Source organism: Dermacentor andersoni, chromosome 7 (assembly GCF_023375885.2).
Source record: "Dermacentor andersoni chromosome 7, qqDerAnde1_hic_scaffold, whole genome shotgun sequence".
Taxonomy (NCBI): Eukaryota; Metazoa; Arthropoda; class Arachnida; order Ixodida; family Ixodidae; genus Dermacentor; species Dermacentor andersoni.
In genome coordinates this window covers 142,370,506-142,395,560 of record NC_092820.1, presented here as the reverse complement: position 1 = coordinate 142,395,560, position 25,055 = coordinate 142,370,506, and the positions used below count along the sequence as shown (strand labels likewise).

The 25,055-nt window shown below is 42.0% G+C and overlaps 2 protein-coding genes across 2 annotated transcripts in view; one reads left to right on the top strand and one right to left on the bottom strand.

Annotated features, from left to right (window-relative positions):
- The window catches only part of sav (scaffold protein salvador), a 41,019-nt gene extending 26,856 nt beyond the window's left edge, over positions 1-14,163 (top strand). Inside the window, exon 11 of the mRNA XM_050180906.3 lies at positions 934-14,163. Coding sequence (XP_050036863.1) covers positions 934-939 — 6 coding nt within the window. The 3' untranslated portion in view covers positions 940-14,163. The remainder of the gene's footprint in view (positions 1-933) is intronic.
- A 12-nt stretch (positions 14,164-14,175) lies between these two features.
- Positions 14,176-25,015, bottom strand: SecS (Sec synthetase). The gene is given in 3 exon segments (XM_050180909.3): positions 14,176-14,402; positions 16,354-16,575; positions 23,394-25,015. Coding segments are annotated over 3 exon segments (1,770 nt in total). The 5' UTR covers positions 24,775-25,015; the 3' UTR covers positions 14,176-14,235.
- Positions 25,016-25,055: the final 40 nt, after the last annotated feature.

Sequence of the window (25,055 nt, the reverse complement as noted above, 5' to 3'; positions counted from 1 at the left end):
AGTCATCATCATGCAGTCATCATCTTTATGCCATCGCCGTCATGTCCATCATCATGCTGCTATCAACATGCTTCGTTCTGTCATCATATACACACTTGCATCATGCTCAACTCACTGGGACACATTTCTCCGTTGCAACCCCGAATGAGGCCAGACACCTAGCAACGCAAGAAATGATCTGCACAATTGTTTTCTTGTTTGTCGTTTGCACCTTTGACTGCAATCAACCCAGGCCGCACAAGCTATTCTCAAACCCACAACTTCATTAAGCTGTGTGGCAGTTGAACACGTACGTGAAAGCGTCATAAGAAGCACATGCTTTCATACGTGCCGACTCTCCTGAATTTACCTGTAAATTGACAAATTTGGGCCTTTTTTACGATTTTCCAGATGTGCCAAATTTGTATTTGGTTTGTTCTCTTGTCGATCTCCAAACCTTCTGTTAAATGTCTTCTGATGGTGAAAGGACGCTACAAGGGTACCTGCTTCGAGCAAACTTATGCAGAGAAATTCCTGAGGCAAGCGAAATCGGCAACAGTAAAGTCGCTGCAACCTAATCACTGAGATCTAAATGCATTGTGTTGCTTGTCAAGTCTGTTGCTCCTAGTTAGCTGCAGCTGATGTGCTGTGTCTGGAGCTGAATCATCGATCATAAATTTCATACGTATTCCACAGAAGGTAACTGCTCAGAGCAAGATTATTTTTAAATACGTGCTATCCCCTCCCTTCTTCTGTGCTGTCGTATCCACGTGATCTTTCATTAATTTTAATGTTCACAGGTTGGCAGATATGTGCTTTAGTTATCCGTGTTTGAGCTTGCGTGCATTACGCAGGACTTAGCAACTTGGTCTTTTTTTCTGCACGCAAACAGAATTTTGCAACACTTGCCAATGGTTGCGTTCGTCCCTTCCTTCCTTCGATCTTTCTCTCTAGTTATGACTGCTCCGTGGAGAGAGAGAGAGAGGAAAACCTTGGGTGCGGCACCACCACCTCCTAGTCACAAGAACGTCTGCGTGCCGCAAATGTCATTGTGCCCTACCCACTGCTTCGGCTTTGTCCTTGATAGTGTGCAGCTTTGGGGGCCGCGCTGGTCGTGCGTCCTCAACGCTGCCTCTTCTTTGTTAATGGCTGCGCGGTGAACAAGTGTTTTCTTTCTCTTGGAATGCCGAGCGTGTGTTTGCGTGCTGGGTTTTGTTGTTGCTGCCGGTGTCGCCCGACTTGCAGGCTTGATCAAGCAAACGGGACAGTTCCGCATGTCTGTGAACTTATTACTATTAGCGGAGTACCAGGGTATCGGAGATGTAGACGTGAGCAGATTTGTTGGTGGCCCCATCTATTTTTTTTTTAAAGCAAATTGGTTGACGTAACCTTTTTGTCTGTTTTCGTGGTGGCCAGAGGCTGTTGGTGGTTGGACTTTCACTGCCAGTACAAAGGCGTCGGTGCAAGGGGCATGTACTCTCGTGCTACTGAGTTGCGGTAGCGCGGCTTGGTAATGCGCTATACCTCATTGAGACACGTGTGGTTTATCTATATCACTACAAATGTGCTGGTTAACGACTCTGTTATTAGCGAAATTATGCATGAAACAACAAATGTTGCCCAAGCATCCTCACTGCAGCAGTTGTTCGCCTTCAAGCACACAATTTCTTTAATAAAGTGAACAGCTCTAGAATTGTTCAGCCCTTCACTTAAATGGACAATCGTCATAGATACTTTCTGCAGTATTTTTTTTTTTCAAGCTTCATGTCCTGCAGCATAGATGTTTGTGTAAACAAAAGCGTGGAGGCTCTTCTCATGTTTAAATTGCAGTATTGGCCTATCAGACTTATATTCTATGAGCTAACACCTATAACCCCTAGCTTGATCTACTTACAGCTCAACGGATTGGGCTACAAACCTTAGCAAGTCGAAACTCGGAGCTATTCTAGTGGCCACCCATATTTTACCTAGCCACTGACGTAAAGCATTGGCTGCAGCGTAATCATTAACACACAGTCCTTTCTTTTTATTTTCCTTCAGCAAGAGCGCTCGTTTAAGACAAAAACGTTGCCAACACATCGTTGGACAATGTATCGCAAGATGCCGCTGCCAGCGTCGTTACTGCTGTCCACGTCTCTGGTAACCCGGTATTCCACAAAGGGACAAGCTAGAACTCTTAATACCTGTGCCACATAGGCAAGAAGAAATTGCATTAACTGCTCAATGCCTTGTTTAATGCCATTCGTGCAGTATACATGCTTAATGCCATGAAAGCCTAATGTCTCTTGCAGTGGCTCATCCAACGGTTGAATGCATATTTTCTCCATCCCAACGTTGGCGTATACAACTGCACACCGTCGTTGCAACGTTTAATGCGATTGAAAATGCACTTGTCGCAACAACTTCAGGTGCAATGGCATTAACTTGGGTTTTAGAAAATGGCGTTAACCTTGCCCGTGTGGTGCAGGTATAACATCCTTGGACGAATAGCTTTTGCCGAGTAATGACAACCGCAGCAGTTTCCCTTCAAACGCGTTTGAATGCAGTGGATGTGTTTCGATGTACTCGCTGCAATGTTGGTTGCTGGATTGCATTCTATGTCGGTAATCCTAAAGTGTAGTGAAAAGAGAGAAACAGAATGTTTGCAGTTTTCTCAGTATTATTGCTTTCATCTACCACGAGCATCAGATGACAGAGCACTTTATAGCAAATGCTCTGGACAGCAGTGTTGCGATGGTTCTCAGTGCTTGTCTTTTCATAAGAAAAGCATATCTATAAACTCTAGATCATGCTGTTAGGTTACTGAGAAAGTTGATCCAGCTGCTATATATATGCCGGAAGGTATTGAAGCTTGTGCATTGTTTGTTTGGAAGCTTGCGTGTTGTTTGTTTGTTTTTTGACAGAATGCTATGCAAGAGCTCTGTGAATGGCTGTTTTGTGTGATGCATAGCGCATTTAAAAAAAAAATGTCTACATCATTGAAAAAAGCACTTGTAATTGTCAAGGGATACTGTGGGTCGTAAAAAAAACTAAGGATTTAGACAGTGGTTCCTCTCAGTCAGTAAACCCAATCCTTTGCAATTGCAGCAAGAACAGGGGAGTGACAACACAGTCGTGAAAAAATAGCTTTCCTACTGAGTCGAGGAAATGGACAGCTTGATCTGGTCACCTGACTTTGAAACTGCCAAGTCTAACGGAGAGGGTAGGAACATGCCAGATCAAAGTTTCAGTCTAGCTTGGGTTCACGCATTCTGTTCATTGTAATTACAACCTGCTGCACGAAATTGTTGCAGATTATTTATGACTTACATATTAAAGGAGCGCTGACATGCACATTAGAAGTTCTAGAATTTCTACCGCATGCAAGTGCACATAAAATGATGACACTTGACAAGTACAGTTGAACATTGTTATAAAAAAGTCACACCAGACATGAAAATACCTTTGTTATATCTAATATTCATTATGAGCATATATTTGTTACATGTTGATGTTTGTAAGAAAGATTCTAAATTGACTGTTGTATCCATTCGTTACATCTTAGTTCTTTATAAAATTTAGATTTGACCGTGCGAAGGTTGGGTAACATAAGGTAATTTGATACTCAAGTTGGTCGCAAATCACTGAACGACGCCGTGGACATCGTTTTCACAACATCATGATACAGACAAAAATTTTCTTACATCATGTAATAGTAAGGTTAGGTGTGGTGGCGTTGCTCGTTAAGGTAAACAAGAGTGCCGTACACACTACTTGTAGCTACACTCGCGTGTGGTGCCACATTGGTTGCAGAAACAGCAACCCAGTGTATAACGACTTCGTGGCACATCCACCTAGCAGGTACAGAAGCTGGTTCATAGAGGCAAGTACATATTACGGTCAATTATTTAGGGTGTGCACACTTGCCAGAATATTTTCTAGAGCTTTAGAAGGTATGCGCCTTGAGTTAAAGCAAAAAAGAAAAAAAATGTCAGTACTCCTTTAACTTGCAGTTTTGGAAGCCACTCATTTTGCCAAAAAATGAGGCTGTTTTGGACGACTGAGAAAGTTTACTGCAAGAAGATGCAAAAGAAAGGGCGGTAATATGAAAGCGTTTAACTTAGTAGACAACCAGAATTTTTGCTATAGAATGAACTATATTCGGTCGAGCATACAGCTTCCGCAGGTGTGAAATGTTTTTGATAGCGTTGGGACTATTGGAGACCCCTGGGCATCTTATACATGGAATGGTTTGGGAGCAAGATCATTGGGTTACTCATGCTTCCCACATTAAAGGTTTGTGTAGTTGTCTGTGTGTAATGTGATTAATTAGCGTGCATTCAAGAAAGAAAGCGTGCATTTGAGAAACAATAATCGTGTTAAAAAAACCTACTGAAAGACCAGTGTCAATAGGAGTATTGTTAGCTGTCATATATGCAGCATTACTTTTGTGTTTCTTTCTATTGGTACTTTGTCACAGCAAAAGAGTTTGAACAGCAGTGCTGTTTTTTTTTCTTTTTTGCGAAGATTGTGCTAATAATTTGAAAATTCCAGTGGAATCTACTGAATATTCTCTACCCACTAGAAAAATCTGGCTAGAGATGAACTACAGTTAGAAGTAAGGGGTCAAGTATTATATTAGACGGACACATCTAAACCTAGCAAAAATTAAGTACTGAGTGCCACAAAGCACATCTGAGACAACAGTATGTCGACGACAAAATGCTCATGGAATGTTTATAAAAAAACAGAGTTCAATGTTTTGCAAAGCTGAATATGCCATAAGAGTTGTATAAGCAGGCGTTTCATTGTGATGTCTACAGGGTGTTTCATGTAACTTGAACCGAGGATTTAACAAAGGTGGTTATCCGCAGCTGAATGAAACCAACGACATGTGGCTTGCCGTCATGTGGCGCTCCTTAGAGTATCTTTTATATCCCACTTAATTAGTTAACCAAGATCAATTATGCACAGTTCTTAATATTCACTTTAGGGCGAAGTGCGTTTAATTACGTTGTAGAGGGGATTCAGAAATGACTGATCTTGTGGCTACTTACACCCGTGAGCAAAAGTATATGGACCAGGGATTGTGCGATAAAACTGATTTTCTCCTTTGCCTGCGAGTGTAACTTGAAATTAAAGACTGCAGTTCAAACTTGGCATTGCAGATTTTCTAGTGCACTCATCAGTTTCCGTTTATGCCCATTAATTACGAAGAAATTCTGTTTTTCCGGTGATCCTGTGGTCCGTATACTTGTGCTCACAGGTGTACATGCTGCGTGCTGACATTTTTCAGCGTTTAAAGAAAGCCCACAAAATATGAAATAAAACCACATGACTGCGCCATGCGCAATCGCATTGCAGCGGTCTCAACAACGCTTCGTGTGAAAGAACCATGCGTGCGGACCATGGCGAAGCGAGTGGCTGCGGCTCTAGGCATCGGCTTCACAGTGCATCAGCATCTTGGGCGGGGGGATACGGAAAGGAAGCACTGTCATCCTTGATAAGCGATAGGCTCGACGCACGATTGAGAGCGCTGCAATATGATAGCGCATGAGCACAGTCACATGGTTTTATTTCATATTTCGCAGGCTTTCTTTAAATGCCCCTAAAAATCTATCGTTTCTGAACCCCCTCTACAATGCAACGAAACGCACTTTGCACTAAAATGAATATTGAAAATTTTGCATAATTGATATTAGTTAATTAACTAATTAAGTGGAATATAAAAAACACTCTAAAGCATGCCACATGGCGACAAACCATATGTTGTTGGTTTCATTCAGCTGTGGTTAACCACTTTATAAAAATCCTTGGTTCAAGTTACGTGAAACATAACATTACATATTATGACATAACATATTATGAAAAATCTACTCAGCAAATAAGCATCGTATTTTCTTTTGTTTTATTTTTATATATTTCTTTCTTGGAAGGGCTCCTTCTAAAATGACATTCTGAATCCACTGCACTCGCAGACAGCTTTCTCATACAATGTAGGAAAATCTACGAAGGCGATTGCACATGCGTGACAGCACTTCTAAAAATAGCCCCACAGTTTCAACTGAGTTCACTTAACCGTGTAATCTCCAGTGTATCGTATGTGTTACACTGTTTGGTAGCTCAAAATTCCGATTTAAAGGGGTCCTGAACTACTACTCAGGCATGGTGAAAATAAACCAGTCTGCAGATAGCAAACGCTGCTGTGAACATCTCAGCCGAATTTTGCAGTCATGAATGGAGCACAAGGTCAACTTTCTCTCAAACACACACTTTTCAGCAGAAGCCTGCTTTTCTGGACGCTTTATTTCATCATATAGTAGATTCCTATACACGGCCGCTATTGGCGAATAGCTGTTATCAATCGAGAAGGGCATTTGGATCAGTACAATTCTGCTGTTACTATGTATATTTGCTGAGGCACTTTAATAAACAGGCTGAAGTAAGGTAAAATCTCCATTCAAATTTCGATAATAATTATGTTCTTCCGAAAGAAACCAAATCTCATCTGCTCACGCTCGGCCATGGACACCCGCGTAAAAACTAGACTTTGGCCGCCCTGCTTATCGGTGTCATAGCCATCAGGTCTCTCTAATTTCAACTTATTCTGAACACTCAACTACTCGAACCATGCGAAACTTAACGGCAGAGCACACGCACGCTTTCCAGTGCACTCTCACTTCTGGCCATTCCTGGTTAGACGCCTTGGCAGGCTTGCTTTGCATTGAGCTGTTGATAGCGTTTCAAAATGTGCAAGTTGGACGTGGCTACTATCCATTAGTCAAGCTACTGCAGGACAAAGCTGATCCACACCACATAGCACAGCCAGACAGAAGCATGTGAGCGCGAGTGTGCACTCAAGCTGTGCCATGCACAAAGCAAATGCTGCGCATACGCAGTTGCGTGTAGCTGTGGTCCGCTATGTTGCATTTGCATACGCAGTTGCATGTAGCTGTGGTCTGCTGAGTAGTGTAGATAACTGCACATACGCATTTGCATACGCAGTTGCATGTAGCTGTGGTCTGCTATGTAGCGTAGATAACTGCGCATACACATTTGCATACGCAGTTGCATGTAGCTGTGGTCTGCTATGTAGCATGGTCTGCTATGTAGCTGTGGTCTATGTAGCGTAGATAACTGCACATACGCATTTGCATACGCAGTTGCATGTAGCTGTGGTCTGCTATGTAGCGTAGCTACCGTGACCACCACAGGGTGCAACGACGAGTCTGCTGGCAAAGCACACTGTGTCTAGCCGAGGACAACCGCATATAGCATATCATAGGCGCCGAAATTAGAAACAGCGGCAGCTACGTGAACATTCAAAGTCAAACTTGAACTGCCCACCATGGCGTCATTCAGAAGGTAGGCATTGTGGCACACCCTGCTCCGCTGTAACCTTCGTAGTGCAAGGAAAAGAAAAAGGAGGGGAAGCCACACAAAGAGGATCATAGGTGACCATTCATTGCCAATAACTCTACATCCACTGAGCACATTGAAGTATTTTTTGCAGCAAAGTATTTCTGAAAAAGTATTTTAACTTCCAATGTATTTGTCAACTTCGATAAAAAGTTGTTCAGGGCCTCTTTTGAGTATAGAAAACATATAGGTAGCCCATAGTTGCATGTTTCATACATTTAAGAGGGTTTACAATTGTGAACAGTTTAGCAAACCAATTACTAGTAAATAATTAAAGTACTAATCAAGTTTGAACTCAAAAACATTTGACAGTTTATGTTGTATAAATGTACTCTTCGTGGCCAGAAATAAAAACTAGCAAGTTTTAATTTTTTTTTGGTGTAGAAGTGTGACCAACAGTTTAATTTGAGTTAGTTTAAGCTGGGGAATAAAGAACATAAACATTTTATTTCAGAACTTGCACTAAAATAAGACATAAAACACACAATTATCTACATCAGCCCATTTTTATGTCCACTGGGAGGATGAATGCCTCTCCCAACAATCTTCAATTACCTTTCTTTTGCACTAGCCGATTCTAGCTTGCGCTTAAAGTACACTACTGAGTGATGGTAAATTCAAAACTGTTGCAAGTAGAAAGGTATGCCGATTTAGTATGGCAGAAAGTGTAGCCAAACTGCCAAACTTCTTGGCATAACAAAACGCACTGAAGCACCGTTCCTGTAGTCTTGCCTTCGTGGCTGTAGGAAGTTGTCCACAAGCATAGAGTAAATTTGCCAGTCACGAAAGGCAAATTTTCTAGCTAGGTAATCCTGAAATCTGCTATGTCTAACTGCAAATATACTGAAATTGGGCACTTATTTGCCTGTTCTTTTTGAGAGTTGTATGAGTAAAATATTGCTTGTGGCCATCTCCATTCCCTAACGTCCCCTAGAAATATTTTGGTTTATCCCCTTCAGCCACAATTATGACTGTGAGGTCTTAAGGCCACTAAATCGACATGATTTTCTGTAGATATGGCACAACCTTCGCAAAAAAAACATTTGGACCCTTTACCATGATTTGTCACATCAAACCAGTCATTACAACTGCAAAGCATAATTGATTCCAGGCATTGAGCTTTTGTATATATTGTTATATCAAGAACTGAAACATTTGTTACAGGTGGATGCACTGGTTAATGCCGAGTTTAGGGTCTTGTGATTCAAGAAAGTCTACTAATTAACTGCAATGAAACAGGGTAACATGTTAACGTCATATCAAACCTGGTACATAGTGCACATTTTAAGATACCATAGTTTTGCATTACTTTCCTTGTGAAACTAACTTACATTGTTTTTCACTGACTTGCAGCATTGTTTTAGCAAAGGATTGCGTTTATATTCAGTGCTGTGTTGAAGCTTTTCTTTTTTTCTTGTCTTCACTGCTTGAACATACAAAAGTACATTGTCGCCACACGTAGGCACTGCGACTGAGAGTTGCTGCCGTGCAAGTGTCTCGTTAACCTGGCACAACTGTGCCTTTGTATGAGATGCCCTTGTGTGTTTATCTTTTGACTCTATTGTGGCCGAGATGTACGTTGGTTTTCGTTGGAGATGGAGTGAGTCCCTTACCTGTAGTCATTAAGCACAGGATTGGTTGACTTGACCAGTACCCGGAAAGGTTGAAGAAACGTGTCGGTATTCCTGGCATTGAAGTGCTTATAAAAATGAAATGAAAACCACTGTGGGACATGGGCATCTGCAAGTTGTCCACCTCTTTGTAGTATTCCGTTCAGTTCTACACTTCATTGAGTACAAGGCAGGTAACACCACGGAGGCTAGTAGAGAGGCGTCTCTAACTGCTAGTGTCCGTGACCAAGAAATCATGACCACTTGTGAAAAGAAAACATAGGTATGCATCATGTAATTCGATGTAACATTGTCTCATACTTTTATGTCGCAAAATACGATTAGACGCCTTCCATGTAATGGAAAGCGTCGATGGTCTGAACCTATGTACCACTTGGCGAGGGGAGTGGCATGTTTTTGGAACCAGTGGCCATAAAGCACCACTTGCACTCGTGACCAAAGTGTAGTACATTGCGTTCCAGAAGCAAAAATGTGCACAAATAATGTGTGATTTGACATGGCCTGATGTCCACAAGTTGTAGTTTAATACACTATGTAATTATCCCATAGAAGGCGTCACAGATCAAGAACAGCACTGTGAAGCATGCCGAGTGAGACGTGTACGATTGCGCTGGTTGTGGCTTCTGCAGCATTGCCGGCTAAGTATGAAATGGGGTACAATTAGCTCTTCCCTTTAGCAGTGAACTGTACTGCGCGTTCCACCGTGGTGTCGAGTCATTGTGAAACTACTATTTTCATCAAACTCTCGTTCTGCTGTGAAGAAACAGTACTACTTTCATCAAACTCTCATTCTGCTGTGAAGTGTTCCTGCTTATACTGTTTCAATACTGCTACCACGGTGGACAAATGGAGCCGGAAAGATGTGTGTTGCTGGATGCCAAGTGCATGGTAAAACCTCACTATTACACTTAAAAAAGAATAACGGTAACATTACAAGAAGGCAAGAAACTTGCAAAACAAACCCTATGAATAGAATTTTACGGTTCCTAATGGACTATTTCAAGTGTTCTCCAGAGCGATTATACAAAGCGAAAATGTGTCACTGAGGTCCTGCTGTATTGGGACCACTGGGGCTGTATTTTCAAGCGATTGCTTTCGAGGACGTCATCGTCATTGTGCATCAATTGGCTGATAGCATGCGGGAGTGGATACGATGAGAGTTTTTCAGACATGGGCTGAGCATTATTTTCACGTTGTGAAATTCTTGAGTGTATCACCCCTTGGCGGTGGCACAGTGGCTATAGCGTTGCACTGCCGAGCACAAGGTTGCGGGCCCAATACTCGGGTGCACTTAAAAGGAAAAAAAATGAAAAAACACTGATGTATTATTCTTAAGGTGCATCTTAAAGGACCCCCGGTGGTCAAAATTAGTCCGGAGCTCCCTGTGCTATGATGTCCTTCGTAACCCACTGGTGCAGTTTTCAGGACATTAACCTCACAATTTTTAATTTCTCAAATGCATTGACCCGATGTTCGTCGCTCGGGTGAGATGCTGCACTGGGTGTTACCTCATGCAAAGCCCAAAGTGTCCATAAAATTGATTGATAATATGGCCCCTGCTGAATGACCCGCAAAGATATGTGGCTTTAGGCTTGTTGACGCTCTCAAACAAAAGGCGATATGTCCACATTCAATGAACACGGATGAGAGAGGATACTTTAGCTAAACACCATTCTCTGTGTTGTCCCGATTGTCAGTTTTTATATTTGTGCCCTGATGTGCTTGAACTAACCTGATAACTTTTGCAGTGTCAATGGGATGCTTGTTTGTTCGTGGCATCACTGCTGCTTTATTGCCCGCAAATGCTAGCATGTCATGCAGCAAAGTTCAAATCGACCCCATTGCTGCTTCACTTAAAGCTAACTACAACAAAATTATGCTTTTGCTAAATTGGTTGTAAATGAGTAAGTACCGTATACATATTTTAATGAGGCGATGTTGGCAAAGCTGTGGGCCTGGTAGTTGTCTAATTTTCTTAACACCCTTTAAATGGCACATGAGCTCATGACACCTGCATCTGATGGTTAGTGGATGTGATGCAAATATCAATTGATGGTCTCCGAGAATTTCAGCATGCTGCAGGTGGTGCCTTACCTCTGAAGTCATGCTGAGGACCTGTGGCATTTCTCAACGTTCTTGGTTCTGCATCATTTTGGGCAAGCGGCGGTGGCAGTGTTATTTTTTCACTTTTGCAGTAAAAGTTGACGTTTTGCAAGTTTTTGGTGACATATCCAATCGCAAACGTAAAATTTGAACTGAGGCTGTTAGATATCTGCAGTACCTGAAACTAGGCATTTTGCACTGTACAAAATTTTGTGTCAGTTCACTTTTAAGTGCATTTGTTTGCAGTGGTACATATGTGTTGAGCTAGGCAAGCATTAGCCAATGGTCTAGTTGGTTAGACATAATAGGGCAGCAGCACAGGAAGGACACAAGAGTGTGGCACAAGTATTACGTTTTTGTGTCCTTTGTCCTTCCTGCACTGTAGAGCTTGACAAACTTTGTAAGTGCACACTTCATGGCGGTAACAGAGTTAGATAATAATACGCCTTCCGAAAGCAGTTCAGTGTGCTATCTCCTTGGACCTTAGCAGACATCAACGCCCTCTACCACCCTAGCCCTTTTAATAAATTGGAGATTTCGATGAAGTGGCGAGCTCCAACGCATTGTGAAGCGATAACTGGAACTGAAGTGCAAGCATGGTGTACTGTAATCTATGTATTCTACAGTAATTTTCGAAGTGCAAAAGCTTTTTTCTGCAGAATGTTGAGCAACTGCAATTCCAAGTGGCATAGCAGATTCTGATGACTAAATGGAATGATGAGTCAAGCTGATTTGCACAGGCTTTAGTACCAAATTCTTCTGAAAGCACTGTGATGGTAACACTAGCTTTAATGCTATGACACAGCGCCTGCTAAGCGTTGAAATAGGTGTCTACATGTGTGTGTCTACGGTAGCCTGCGAGGTGGAGGAAGATTCATAAAAGGGGGAGATTGTGATTCACCTGACTGCAGCACGAAATTCTCGGGAAGAAAGCTTCGCAGTTGACAAAAAACTCATCCAGGCCCAGGTGTTGAACCCGCGACCAACGCCTTTCCAAGGCAGCCACTCTACAATCTGAGCTAACCAGGAGAATAGCAGATCGCAGGACAATGGCAAATTAATTGACAACTCTACCATGCCACAGTCAGGTAGATGACAATTTTCCCTTTCGAAATATTACTTGGCAAGGCTGTCGTAAACATCTGGTGTTAATCCAACCTTGTTAAATATTTCCAGTAACCACTTCTTTGAAGGACTACTACACTTCAGGCTTCATTGCTGTGCAGATGTACCAGTTTCTAAGTTAATGTGTGGATCAGTAAGTTAACTTGGCACTGTGCCATACAGTCATCTAATCAAGCATATTTCCTCATTAGTCTCCTGGTAAATTTGTTACCTTAATTTATCTAAAACATAATTGTTTCCTTGGTGCATCTCACCATATCTGCATTGCTAAATATATTTCCCTCCATGTAGATTTAGGGAAGACATTCAATTCCTGATTGAATGCTAGCTTTTTCTTTAATATTTGTTTTTCACCCTATTAGTAAGTTATGTCGTTTGGGAACCCGCAGCTATTTCCCAACTCCCTTTAATTCAGCATGCATACCTAGTCCATGCGTACCTAGGCTGCTGAAGCATCTTCATAATGCACCTGTGCACTCAAGTTCTTGTGCCGGCAATTTCAAACGTATTTTTGAAATGTTATACTACATTGTTACATGTATTATGTGACCATCAGCCATGGTATTTTCCACTGCAACCCAAGAACTGCCACCTTTTGAAATGAATGTGCCAAATAAAAAAAAAAGCTCAATTGCCTTGCAAAATACTGGCAAGCTGTGTAAACAATCCTGCAAAGGGGAGCTGGAGAGGTCTTAAAAGTTGAAAAATAACTATGCTCTTGACTTGATTTGAATGTAGTAATACGAAATGGGCTCTAGTTATTTCACCATCAACTGTGTGCTGGTGATAGGACGAGCATTTAATAAACATTGTCCTCTTTAAGTAGGCAGTTTGTGCTTGATGATGTTGGCCATGCTAATGTTCACACTCCATTTGTTGCTACAAAGGCAAGCTCTCCTCCCTGATAGGTCTCTAAATCCGGTGATGTCATGTGTTAAGTGGACAAAAAAGTCCTAATTTGAATTTCATATCTGTTTCAGCTTTTTAACATGTTTTTATTTTCTTGCAACACATTGTTCAGTTTGTTAGAGCAAAAGATGTAGGTTACCAATAGAGTAAAAGTTCTTGTCAACAGTGGTCAGCTAAATTCTACTGCAGCAGACGTTATGTAAGAAGAGACAAAAGCAAGTAGCTGTAAAATGAAATGTATTTCCTGTCAGAGTAATGCATGTGATAGTGCCACATGGGCACGTCTCCTTTCACTGAAATGGCGACTTTCCCTATGAACTATGCATGAAAGTGCAAATGACTGTGTGCCAATGAGACCTGTCTGTGTGTGTTATGCAGTAAAGGGGACATATGCCACAACTACTGCGAATAAATACAGCCGTGTTAAAAACACGGTGTGCATCTTGATGCAAGATCCTTGAGCTATCACTGTAGTTTTGTTGGGAGCTATTGCTGTAGTGTTGTGCTACAGCAATAGCTTACAAACTAAAGCTATTACTTTAGTTCAGTGACGCAGCAGTTTCTGAAGAACAACTATTGTAGTTCTGAACAAGGACAGCAATAGGTGAAAGCAACTACAGCTAGTGCTGTAGTATTTAGGTGTTGAATTTTCTAAACACTCTCTGTCTCCAACTTCTCATTTGCAAGGCTACGAAGTGGTCAGCTTGAACAGTTCTTTTGCCAACTTATGCATGCGCAGAGCTGCTACTAGCTTACCAGTTCAATGCTGGTGCACTGGTCACAATTTGAGGTACTGCGGCAACGACAGCGGTTTGTACATTTGAGGAAGCCACAATGCAATGATGCGCACAGCTGTGCCTGTGTGTAGGTGTGTGTGTGTGTGTGTACACTTCTGATTATTGCTGTCATGCTACAAAATGTCTCTCTGTTTTAAGAATGCAGCTTTCAATGTTGAAGCAATAGGTTCACCTGAACCTGCAGTTGTTGGCTTGTGTCAAAATAAATGTTGTACAGGAAACACTTGGCCTCATTCATGACAAGATGATGTAGCATGTATTCACAAAGACTGCAACCCTATTATGCTGTAATGCTAAGCACTGGCTGGCTCATGTTCTTCCATCTTTACGGCTGCTTCCTTCTCTTCTCGAATCTTGGCCAGGTCCTCTTCACTAAGGTGCTCCTTGAAAACCTTGCCACGGCCAAAATAAATAATTGTGCCGCTGTGGGCATCCTTTTGAGCTCCTGCAAGCAACTTTGCTGTAAAAGGCAATGAGGCAAAAGTAAGAATGCGTTAGCCACGAAATACGATCATGAAGACATCACTGCAATGCAAATGCACACAGTGGTTTGTATGGCTGTCATAAGCTGGGGAGCTTCAGCTAGCAAGCTCCTATCTAAATGCATGGGAGTGGAGAAACTGTTTTGCATGGCATCCACTGCACTGATTTTGATGAAGTTTGTTGCATTTTAAAGAAGTTAGTCTAGTGACTGTAGAAAGGAAATATTTTATTCAGATTGTGAATTTTTTACTAAAATTATTGAAAATTCAGAAAGACAAGCATCAAGTTTACACAACTCTAACTTTTACACGCTTTTGAAGTATACCACTAATTTGCGAGCAGGACTTTTGCAGAATTATTGTAAGGCATTGTAACAATTTCATGTAAGCTATAAACATGCATATCACACTTGTCCAGTTCAGATGCCCTAACAAGATTCAATTGGCAGAACTGTGTTATCTACTTTTGGTGCAGTGTTGTAAACTTTTCGCTTCATTTGCCTTAGTTTTTTTTTTAAGCTTGCCAATTTTCTGCAGTTTTCATGAAACATTCTCAACGCACTAAATGAAAATTCTGCTCCCTGCAATCTGCAGAATTTAACTTTCCCTCTTATATGCAACAAATTTTATTTGAGTCAGTGAAGCAGTTGCCTGACGAGACAATTTCAGCATTTCACATATGTTTAAATAGGGAAATAATCGCAGATGACATTTAGCTAAAGCTTCCTATCAGAGGGACATTCAAGGAAAATTAGGCGGGGGTTAGATTGAAATATTAGGCCTCTGTAATGACAAATTCGTCAATTGGTGGTGAGAACGCTTTTCCAAGCGAAAAAGAACGAAAAAAATCTATGTGGCGCCATCTGTTGTGGATCATGGTACCTCTCGTTTGACATCGGCACTGGCCAAATCGGAGAGCACGGCATAGAGCGAAGTCGAGTGGGGTTTGCGTCAACCCATCCATTTTGACACAGACGGTTCAAATCAAGAAACAGCAGCAGAGTATCAGTGGTAATTTTCTACGCAATAAAGTGGTAGATTAGAATACAAAAAACAATGGTATACTTCTAGACAAATAATCTGTCGATCTAGCTTAACTTAATATTTTGCTTTAGTGCAGTGCGCGCAAATGCGTCTTGCACAAGGATAAGTTATCTAATGATGTCACATTAGTTGAGCTCCTAGGCAATTTATTCCACTCTCTACTTCCTAATGAAAAGAGAGACTGACGTAGTAGTTCTGGGGAAACCCGCAAGGTGGAGAGAAGTAATGAATAAAGGGAAATCAGAACCACCCGTTCGTAGCAATTGCTACAAAGGAAATCCATACAGGTTCCTCAAAAGGAAAGCCTCATAGTTGAGGAAAAATTCGTTCTGGTCCTAGCTGCGTCCCTTTATTCGAAAAGAGAGACTACTTAAAATGATCCGCATTGCTGTTACACTCCTTGAGTTTCTGGTAATAAGTTGTGTGCAATTTATTTCTGATTTACTAAAGTATGTAGGATCTGCCCGTTACATATGTTATGCACTAGCTCATTTTCTGTTGGGCAAGACTGTAGCTTAAGTTCTCAAGTACAGCAATAGCTGAACAGCAACTGCGGCTATTGCAGTAGTTCAAAATTCTGGTGGTGTAACAACCGCATTAGCTGTACAGGAGCTACAGCTATTGTGGTAGTCAGAACTTCAACATATGGAACAGCAGCTTTTGCTATAAGGAGCTATCATGTCAGCTGAGTCGCAGCGATAGCCGAGTACAGCTATTGCGGCAGTTTTGAATAAGCACAGTGACAGCTCAAAACCTACAGCTATCGCTGAAGTTTTTCATGAACGTTTCATTGGGTTTTGAAATGCAATTACATGAGTGATAATCATGACTGCAGAAGTTCCCCAAAATTTGGATGTGGGTTTAAGGGACAGCAGCGGTGCTTACGGTAGTCGATGGCTCCTTCTTCGGTTTTCGGTGCCCTGCGTTGGTAGATTATATAGAGCATCAACGCAAAGCCCTGCCATGCTGCAACAGCGTAAACAAAACTGAGCCGTCGCTTGACCTTCTCGTGGTCTGCGTACTCCAAAGAAGGGAACACCTGCCGTATTAAACGGTAGAATCTTTTACGCAAAAGCAGCATGCTTCTTTTGTTGTCAGTTCAAGAGGCTGTTCGTCCCCTGCAACACAAAATTTATACCAGGGTATTATATTCAGCCATATAAGTTCTGCCATTGGCTAAGCATTGATTGAATGAATGAATGAAGGAAATGTTTATTTCCATGTTATTATACACAAGTCACAAACACTTGTTGGACCTGTAGCCAAAGGCTAGTTCAAGGTCCAATAAATAAATATAAAAGAAATCCTAGCACAGCAAAGAATAAAGAAAGAGCAATACTAATTGTATATATAAGGTTCTTTATCATAAATTCACAAATCAACAAAAAGGAAGTCAATAGAACAAAAGGTAAGATACATCAGAGTACGAAAGAACAATGTTAAGGGGCATAATTCAAATACAGGAAAATAGTTATCTCAATTTCGTTGTGCAAAACGATGTGAATATCTTTTAAAACAATTGGCAATTAGTACTGAACTGATTGATAAAGCATGTTTTAATTACAATACATACATAATGAGCAAAACCAGAGCAATATGATATTTTAATGCATACTAAAACAACACAATTACGTGATGCTAGTTACATAAAATAAACAGCAAATATTCTATGAAATATAATTGTTTTTCCTTTCTACAGATCTGTCAAGGAATTCATGATTACTCTGTCTTTAACAAAGAAAGAAAATATTGTTTCAGGGCATTAGGAAAGCTCGAGGAATTATTGATTCTTACTGGAAGTTTGTTCCAGGTTCTAATGCCTGTGAACTGTAACATATGCTCTCCGTATACATTGCTACATGGTGCAAGATTAAAATCACCTGCAGTTACACTTCTTGTACAACGTGATGACAAGTAAAATATGGGCGAGTTGAATGGGTGGTTGAATCTAACAACCCTACAAACAAAAAATGAAATGCTCTGCTGACGTAAGTAGTCGAATGTTAATATTTGATATTGGTGGAATAATGGGGCCGTGTGATCGTAATACTTAGAATGAGACATAATTCTTAATGTGCATTTTTGGAGCTTGATAGCTGGATTTAATATGGTTTTATACGCTCATCCCCACGAGCTGATGCAATACCTCAAGTGACTGTCCATGAAAGCAAAATACATTAGTCGTAAAGCTGAGGTGTCGAAGTACTCGCGGACTAGACTTAAGCCATGGCAACCAGATGCTAATCTAGAGCAGACACTGTTTATATGATCTTCCCATTGCAGGTTTTTATTAAAAATTACTCCAAGGTATTTGTAAGAACTTGTCTCTTCCATGTTATTTATATGGAATGCTTATATTTTATTTATATGTTATTTATATGTTATTTATATGTATATTTAGATGTATAGTATCTACTAATTTGAAGCGACTGAAAAACAATACATTTTGTTTTCTTTGTGTTAATTGTTAGTTTGTTACCTAAAAACCAGTCTGACATTCTCTTTAACTCTAGAGTTACCTTATGACTAAGTTCCGCAATATTATCCGCATTTACTATAATGCATGGATCATCTGCGTACATCAATATTTCTACAGAGTCAATTATTTTTTGCACGCCATTTACATACGAGGAAAAAAGAAGGGGACCTAATACGGAGTCGTGTAGGACTCCAGTAATGATGTATTGTTTTGAAAAAGTTGTTATTGATTTTCATGACCTGAAATCAATCTTTTGTATAACTTGATAAGAAGTCGAAAACTTTGCTTTAAACCCACAATGCTTTAGTTTGTCCAGTGATATGCAATGATCCACTGTAGCAAATGCTTTCTTTAAATCTAAAAAGATGACAGCTGCTAGTTTATTTACTTGTAAAGCTATATTTTGAGCTGTTGAGAAATGAAATCTAAAGCCGTGTTGCTGATGGCAAAGTACATTGTACTTATCAAGGAATTTTTTCATTTGATTCAACATAGTTTTTTCAAAAACAGTATTAATTATGAGATTGGCCTATAATTTGAAGGGTCAGATGGATCACCTTCTTTATGGATTGTAATGACTTTGGCAATTTTTAGGGAATTTGGATACATTGCTTTTGTAGTAGAATGATTGAACATGCGACACAAAGCTGGGCCTAGGATATCAATATTTTTCGTAAATGCGACCTTACAGAAATGCCATCGGGCCCTGTCGCTTTATTGTTAGGTGTATTTAGTATGTTTGAAACAACCTCATTAAGTTCTATCTCACCTAGGATAAATTAATTTATTGCTGGATTTGGAGCAGAAAGAGTTTCACCATTTAGTTGTGGTAGCTGAGCGGCTAGTGCTGGGCCTACAGTAGTGTAATACCTGTTGAAGTCTTCAACAGTGTCTGCATCGGTAGAGGGAGGGTGAACACACTTTTTAGACTGGTACCCGTAACCTCATTTACTATTCACCACAGTTATTTCGAATCACCAGCAGCTTGACTGATACGTTGCGAATTAAGATGTCTCTTTCAGACTCTCATCATGGACACCGCTTTGTTGTGAAATGTCCTGTACTGACCCAAGTAGTAAGCATTACTTCTATTGAGTCGTCATCCATAGACAGATAGGCTGATCGTAAGAACTTCGAGTATATGTACTGCTACATTCAGTTATCAAATTGCTAATTAAGCTGAATAAGTTGGAAAACTCTATGTGTCGGTCATCATTGTGCATTTGCTCAGTCGGCTTCTATGATTTTATCTCTAAACTTCTTATAATTTAATGTAGTTATAAGCCTCCCATCATCTTTGTTCTTGAGACTTTGGCTGTTAAATGCCCTGAAAGTAAGCAAACGGTCTGGAAGAGGTAGACTGTACACCCCACTAACAATTCCAGACTCGATATTCGTCAATGCATGATCAATTAGAGTAGCCGTAGTGCTTAGTACACATGTCGGGGGACATATTAAATTTCAGAAATTGAACAATTTAAGGAGGTAAGAATACTCATTGTGAATTAGATGAAGTAAATCAATATTCACGTCACCGATTACAACCTGCGTAGCTTGGTAGTTTCGTAAGCAAAATAACATTGATTCCATGTCTCCGAGAAAACTGCCAAGGGTCGCGTTGGGAGGTCGATAGACTACGCCTACAATATAACCAGTTTCTATTTTCACGAACAGCATTTCAATATCGCTGGATGAAAATGTAATCGCAGGCAACATAATTCTTAAATGACAGCAACAGTGAAGACAAAGCTGCTTCTTTCGGGTTGTCAATTTTCCAAAACAACACATAGGCTGTTTTAACAATGTCTCAAACAATGGTATAGACTCACGAGTATGTGTTATTTTGATAACTGTGTTTGTCCAATATAATATGCAACTTTGTTTTTCACACTGTGGGTTGGTTTTATCCATCAGCACTTTGACAGCTTATGGCCAAATTATTACGAGCAATCCTTCTGCTCATGTGGGGTTTTTACTCACACAAGAGCATGCAATTTCCAACCGACTTTCGACTGAAGTGTCACTAGCTCTCTAATCTCTTACATATTAAACACTGCCTATGCAAGCACCCTTATTCATTACTGTACAATGTTGTGCAACACTTCACATTACTGCACAGCACCGTACATGAACTATACACAGCATGTGGAGGCTCCAGCACCAGTTGAACACAAACTATACTTGCGGACAACTTTCTGTTGCAATGAAGGAGAAGCTACGGGCGCGTGGGTGCTGTACGTGTGTTACGGCACCAAGTAGTGTGCCATCATTTGACAGACGCTTTTGGTCGCTTGGAACAGACGCTGAATCAACGCAACTTCATGTGCGATAGTTTCGCGTTTACGCAAGCGTGAAAGGGAAAAGCCGCAAAATCAGCAAGCTTTTACATTCAGTGGTGTGTTTTATCTCGTGTAACTGTTGCTAGTAGGGTGTTTATATTTTCTCTTACCCAGCTTAAACTAACATGGATGAAAACATGGGACTCGCTTCAGAAGCGTTCTCACTTGTGCGTGCTTTGCCTCCGCAGCTTTCCCTTCATTGCCACAGAAAGTTGTCCGCGAGTATAGACCACCTCGCATACACAGAGAAGCTGATCAAATGCAATACTAATCAAGTATGAGGAGGCTTCTGCATGCTTCCTGACCTGACAACCATTGCTCGGAGAGCCTAAGGAATGCAGTAAAGGTGCAATGAGTAAAAACAAATGTTCCCTGCACAATAGGAACTTACCCGGTTTCAGATTTTTAATTATACTACTTCCTGCATAGCATGGGCATCACCATGGCTAGTATTGGGGCGAACAAATCTTTATAATTTTTTTTTGTGTGTGATCTGAATTACAAAAGTTTGAAACTAGGAACCAGGTGCATATTTTGTATACTTCAGATTTTTTTTTATTTGCAGTATCTATACCAAAAAAAAAAAAGCAAATTATAACTTTCATTCATGTTCCTTGGGGTGCTTCTTTGAAGTTTCACGCAATTCTCAAGAATTGTCTGAGCGATTATTGCTGCGACACATCCATCCAAAATACCACTGATCAGGCTATAATTCTGTGTATCGCAGTATAGGTTGCGACTGCTACATCTTGAAATAAAATGTTAAAGTGTAAAAGCATCAAAAATTAGCACATTCCTAGCAGTAACGAAATAGTTAATTAATGCAGTGGTCACAAGGCACACAGTGACTCTTACCTAAAGCATAATGTGTTACAGTGACACTGAAGAGATACAACCAAACCAGTTTAGACGAATAAGGCATTCCTTCAAAATACTAGTTTCGTGAATTTGACACTAATCGGTTGATTATTAGAAGAGAAAACCAAAGTCAGTTTCATTTCTTTAATGGCAAAACAAAAGTGCATGCACGTTGGTGTAATGTCCCAGATTTCAAAAGCATTTCTCATATATGGCCAGTCGCGGCCAAATTAGTGTTTCTGAAAGTAATCTCAGTCTGGTTATACTTCCTTTAGAACACATTGTAGTCTACCTTTGCCGACAGAATGTTAATCAGGCTAGAGCAAATGCCATCAAAATCCATGACATCACGGCAAGTATGGGAACTTCCAGGTCACCTGTCTTCAGCCTTTAAGTCTTCTGGCTTGGCAATCCTCCTTTCATGGCACGAGTGGCTTTTGCAGTATTTCAGGAGAATGATTTAATAATACAGCTGGAACTATATCTTTCTTCAGGTTTCCTTTATTCTCCTGGGACCCGAAGGTAGCTTGAAGGCATAATCATTTTGCAAGTTGATCTTTATTACTGACTGGCACCAATCTTTTTGTTTAGATAAGCTGGTAGATGCCAGAAGCAGGACCCTTATATACATGGGCAAAATGAGCATCTCGTCATGTTTGATATGGTGAGATGAGCTTTTCTTTGACCAAAACACACAAATCACGATGCAATGTTGTGTGGCGAGCTACCATGTTTCTTCTGCATCCTGTATTTTTATCTTGCTTTGCAGTACTCAAAACACAACTTCGTGGTTGCTTTTCATCATCTGTGACAACACAATGGCTTATGTCAAATTACAAATTGGTGTCAATTTTCTGCAGGCATGTTCATGTTTGGCGTGAATACGTCACATAATCAATTCCACGTTAGCCTTGAAAAGCACGGAATTCACTGAAATGTAATCACGAGTGGCAACATGGTGGAAACAGCAGATGACATTAGCGCTCCACACGAATGATGTCAAGAGCGTACCTGGCATAGACACTTTCCGGGGCCAAATAAATTTCTAAAGGGGCCCTCATAAGGTTTGAGCATATCATCAGCGTGCAGAACACACATTGATTGTTATATCTGCAAAGTATCAAACTGCTGCATAAAATAGACATCATCATCATCATGTATAACCAAAATTTCTGGTGAGGCCTGGCAGGAAATCCTTTGGGGCCGCTTTCAACAATGTGAAAATATTTTAATGACAGGTGAAACACACACTGAAATATCAAATTACTTATGCGACACCAGAATTTGGCGAGAGGAAAGAAAAGAGCTGCTCAAAACTATTTTTTATTCAAAACAAAAATGTTGATGGATATATATCACATGATGCAAGGCATCACATACTCTACACTAACTACAACAATGCTACAATAAAACCCGTTTTCAAGCTCAAGCTCGAACTGCTAACCACAGTAAGGTAGTACTCTCAGTGCCTTTTCTTTAGCTCAATTTCTTAATTCTTGTACTGTAGAGTAGAAACAGGCCTTCCAAAGGGATTAGTTTTTCCACATTACAGCCAGTGATGGGCAATTCACTAGAAATGGCTTCCCAGTAGCCAGTGGCAACAAAAAAACCCATCACAAGAGACCCACCCACACTGGTTTAAGGCCCCAAGTCATTGCAGCTTCGAAAATTTATAATATCTCCCATGAGTAACACACACGAAATCTCACAATTGCTCTGCAAGTGAGCTATTCCAGATGCTGCCACAGTTGCGATAAATGCACAATACGTGTAAAGACGCCAAGTTCCGTACCTTACGTAATGCGTGTTGAGGTGACTAGAGGATAGAAATTTTTGGTTTTGTCTACATGAGTACACTGTTATAAATGCAGCATGCTTGACTGTACACAGCTGTTAACAGCAACTAAAGATAGCAGTGCTTAAAAGCAATTGACAACACAAACTTTCCACATCTGACGACCACGAACACTGCGATTATAACCATTGGTGGTCATTCAGTCACCTTGAAAGAGACTACATTTTGCTTCAAGTCAAAACGTTCGCCAGTTGGCCAGCAATTTCTGCGCGATGCTTGATTGAAAGCACGAGACATACTTTGAAGTTGGCCCGCATAACCACGAAAAATGCCATCAACATCAAGGGTTTCTCTGGAGTCAACATTCTCAATGACACATTTGAAGATGGCCTTTGCAGAAGCACAAACTAATTGTCAAATCAGACTTCGGCACGGTCACCCTTCGGGCTACTACACGCTTTGGTCAGTACCTTGTCCAGCTTTTGCACAAACACGTCCACTTCTTCCTTTTGCAGGCCCAGGGCAGAGGCCGCCGTCAGGTAAGGAGACGGGTAGCAGTTGGAGTGCGAACCCCAATTCTGGAAAGTCCAGTCGCCCACTTTTTTCGGTTCCGTTCGGTCCGTGGGCACGGCCCTAGCCCCAGAAACGAGACGGGTGAACAGCATGGCCCCGATGCCCGTCACGGCGTCGGCGTCCCCAGCCGGGACGGTCATAGCCATTGAAATCCGGTTGCTGGGCGTGCGGAGCACCCTCTGACCGTGCTTTTCGGCCACCTTGGCGAGACTCTCCTGCAGGTATTTGAACATGCCGCGCCGTTCGTCGCGCAGCCTCATGTAACCGGACAGGCCGAGCGAAAGCAAGGTGATGAACACGTCCATAGTGGGGGCGGCCGAGGCGCGACCGGGGTACGTCTGCGCGATGCCGTCGACGAGCGCCTTGTCGAAGCCCGCGACGACGCCGCCACCGACGGGAACCAGGAAGTTCTTGTCCGTGCTCTGCACGAACGCGTCGAGGCGACCGACGCGCGACGCCTGCTGGATGAGGTGCATGCACTTCGTGCACTGGACGCCGTACGCGTTGTTCACGAGGTGCGGCAAGTCGAACTCGGCGCACAGCTGCGCCACTTGCTCGAGGTTGTCGGGCGCGCGGGGCGCGAAGCATGACGTCGTCGTGAGGACGCACGCGACCGACTCCGGTCCGAGCTCGCGGACCTTGGCGCGCATGGCCGCGATGTCCGTCTGCAACTCGTCGCCGAGTTGCAGAAGCTCGACGACGACCGGCTCGAAGCCCGCGGTGAGGATCGACTTGAAGCACGACTTCTGGTCGATCCTGGACCAGACGACGTAGCGCGCCTGCGGACGCTGCCTCCGGAAGGCGAGCATGCAGAGGGACAGGCACATGCCGGTCGCCATGGGAACGATGAAGCACGACTTGGCAGCGGGCACGCCGGCCGCCTGAAGCATGTGAAGCAGCATGGAGTTTGTCAGCTTGTTCATGAGGCTAGAGCCGGCAGCCTTCGGCTGCGTTTCGCAGATGTCGCCGGAGCGGCCGATGCCGTGGCCCATGCGGTAGTGGCGGCGGCTGACCAGAATCGACGCGATGCGAGCTTCGCGTTCGCCGACGCCGGAGTTTCCGATGAAGTTGTTGCTGTCCATCATCGAGAGCTGATGAAGCATGAGCTCGATGGTCGCATCGTCCCAGCCGTCGTCGGGGATGCGACCTTGCTCGAGCAACCGCGATACCTTGGATTCGTGCGCGCCGATGGCTTGTCCGGCCTGTACGACGTACGACGGCTTAACGTACTTCTTGGCCAAGGCTATGTTGCCCGGATTCATGGCAAGTCGTTCAGAACGGACCCAGAGTGTTCAAAAAGCTCGCGGAGACGGGGAGCGAAATGTTTTTCCTGCTCACTTTGCTACACCGGCCAGTCATTCACCAAACACCGGCTTAAAAGCGGATAGTAAGACAGAAAGGTTGCGAGTTTCGTATTCGTGGCGCGACCGCCAAGCAGCCGATAACGGCGATCGCCATAGAAAGCGGCTACGCTAGACGAAAAGCAGGCAAACGAACAGGCAATAAAATAACAAAGCGAAAACCAACAGCAGTGGTAAAAGAT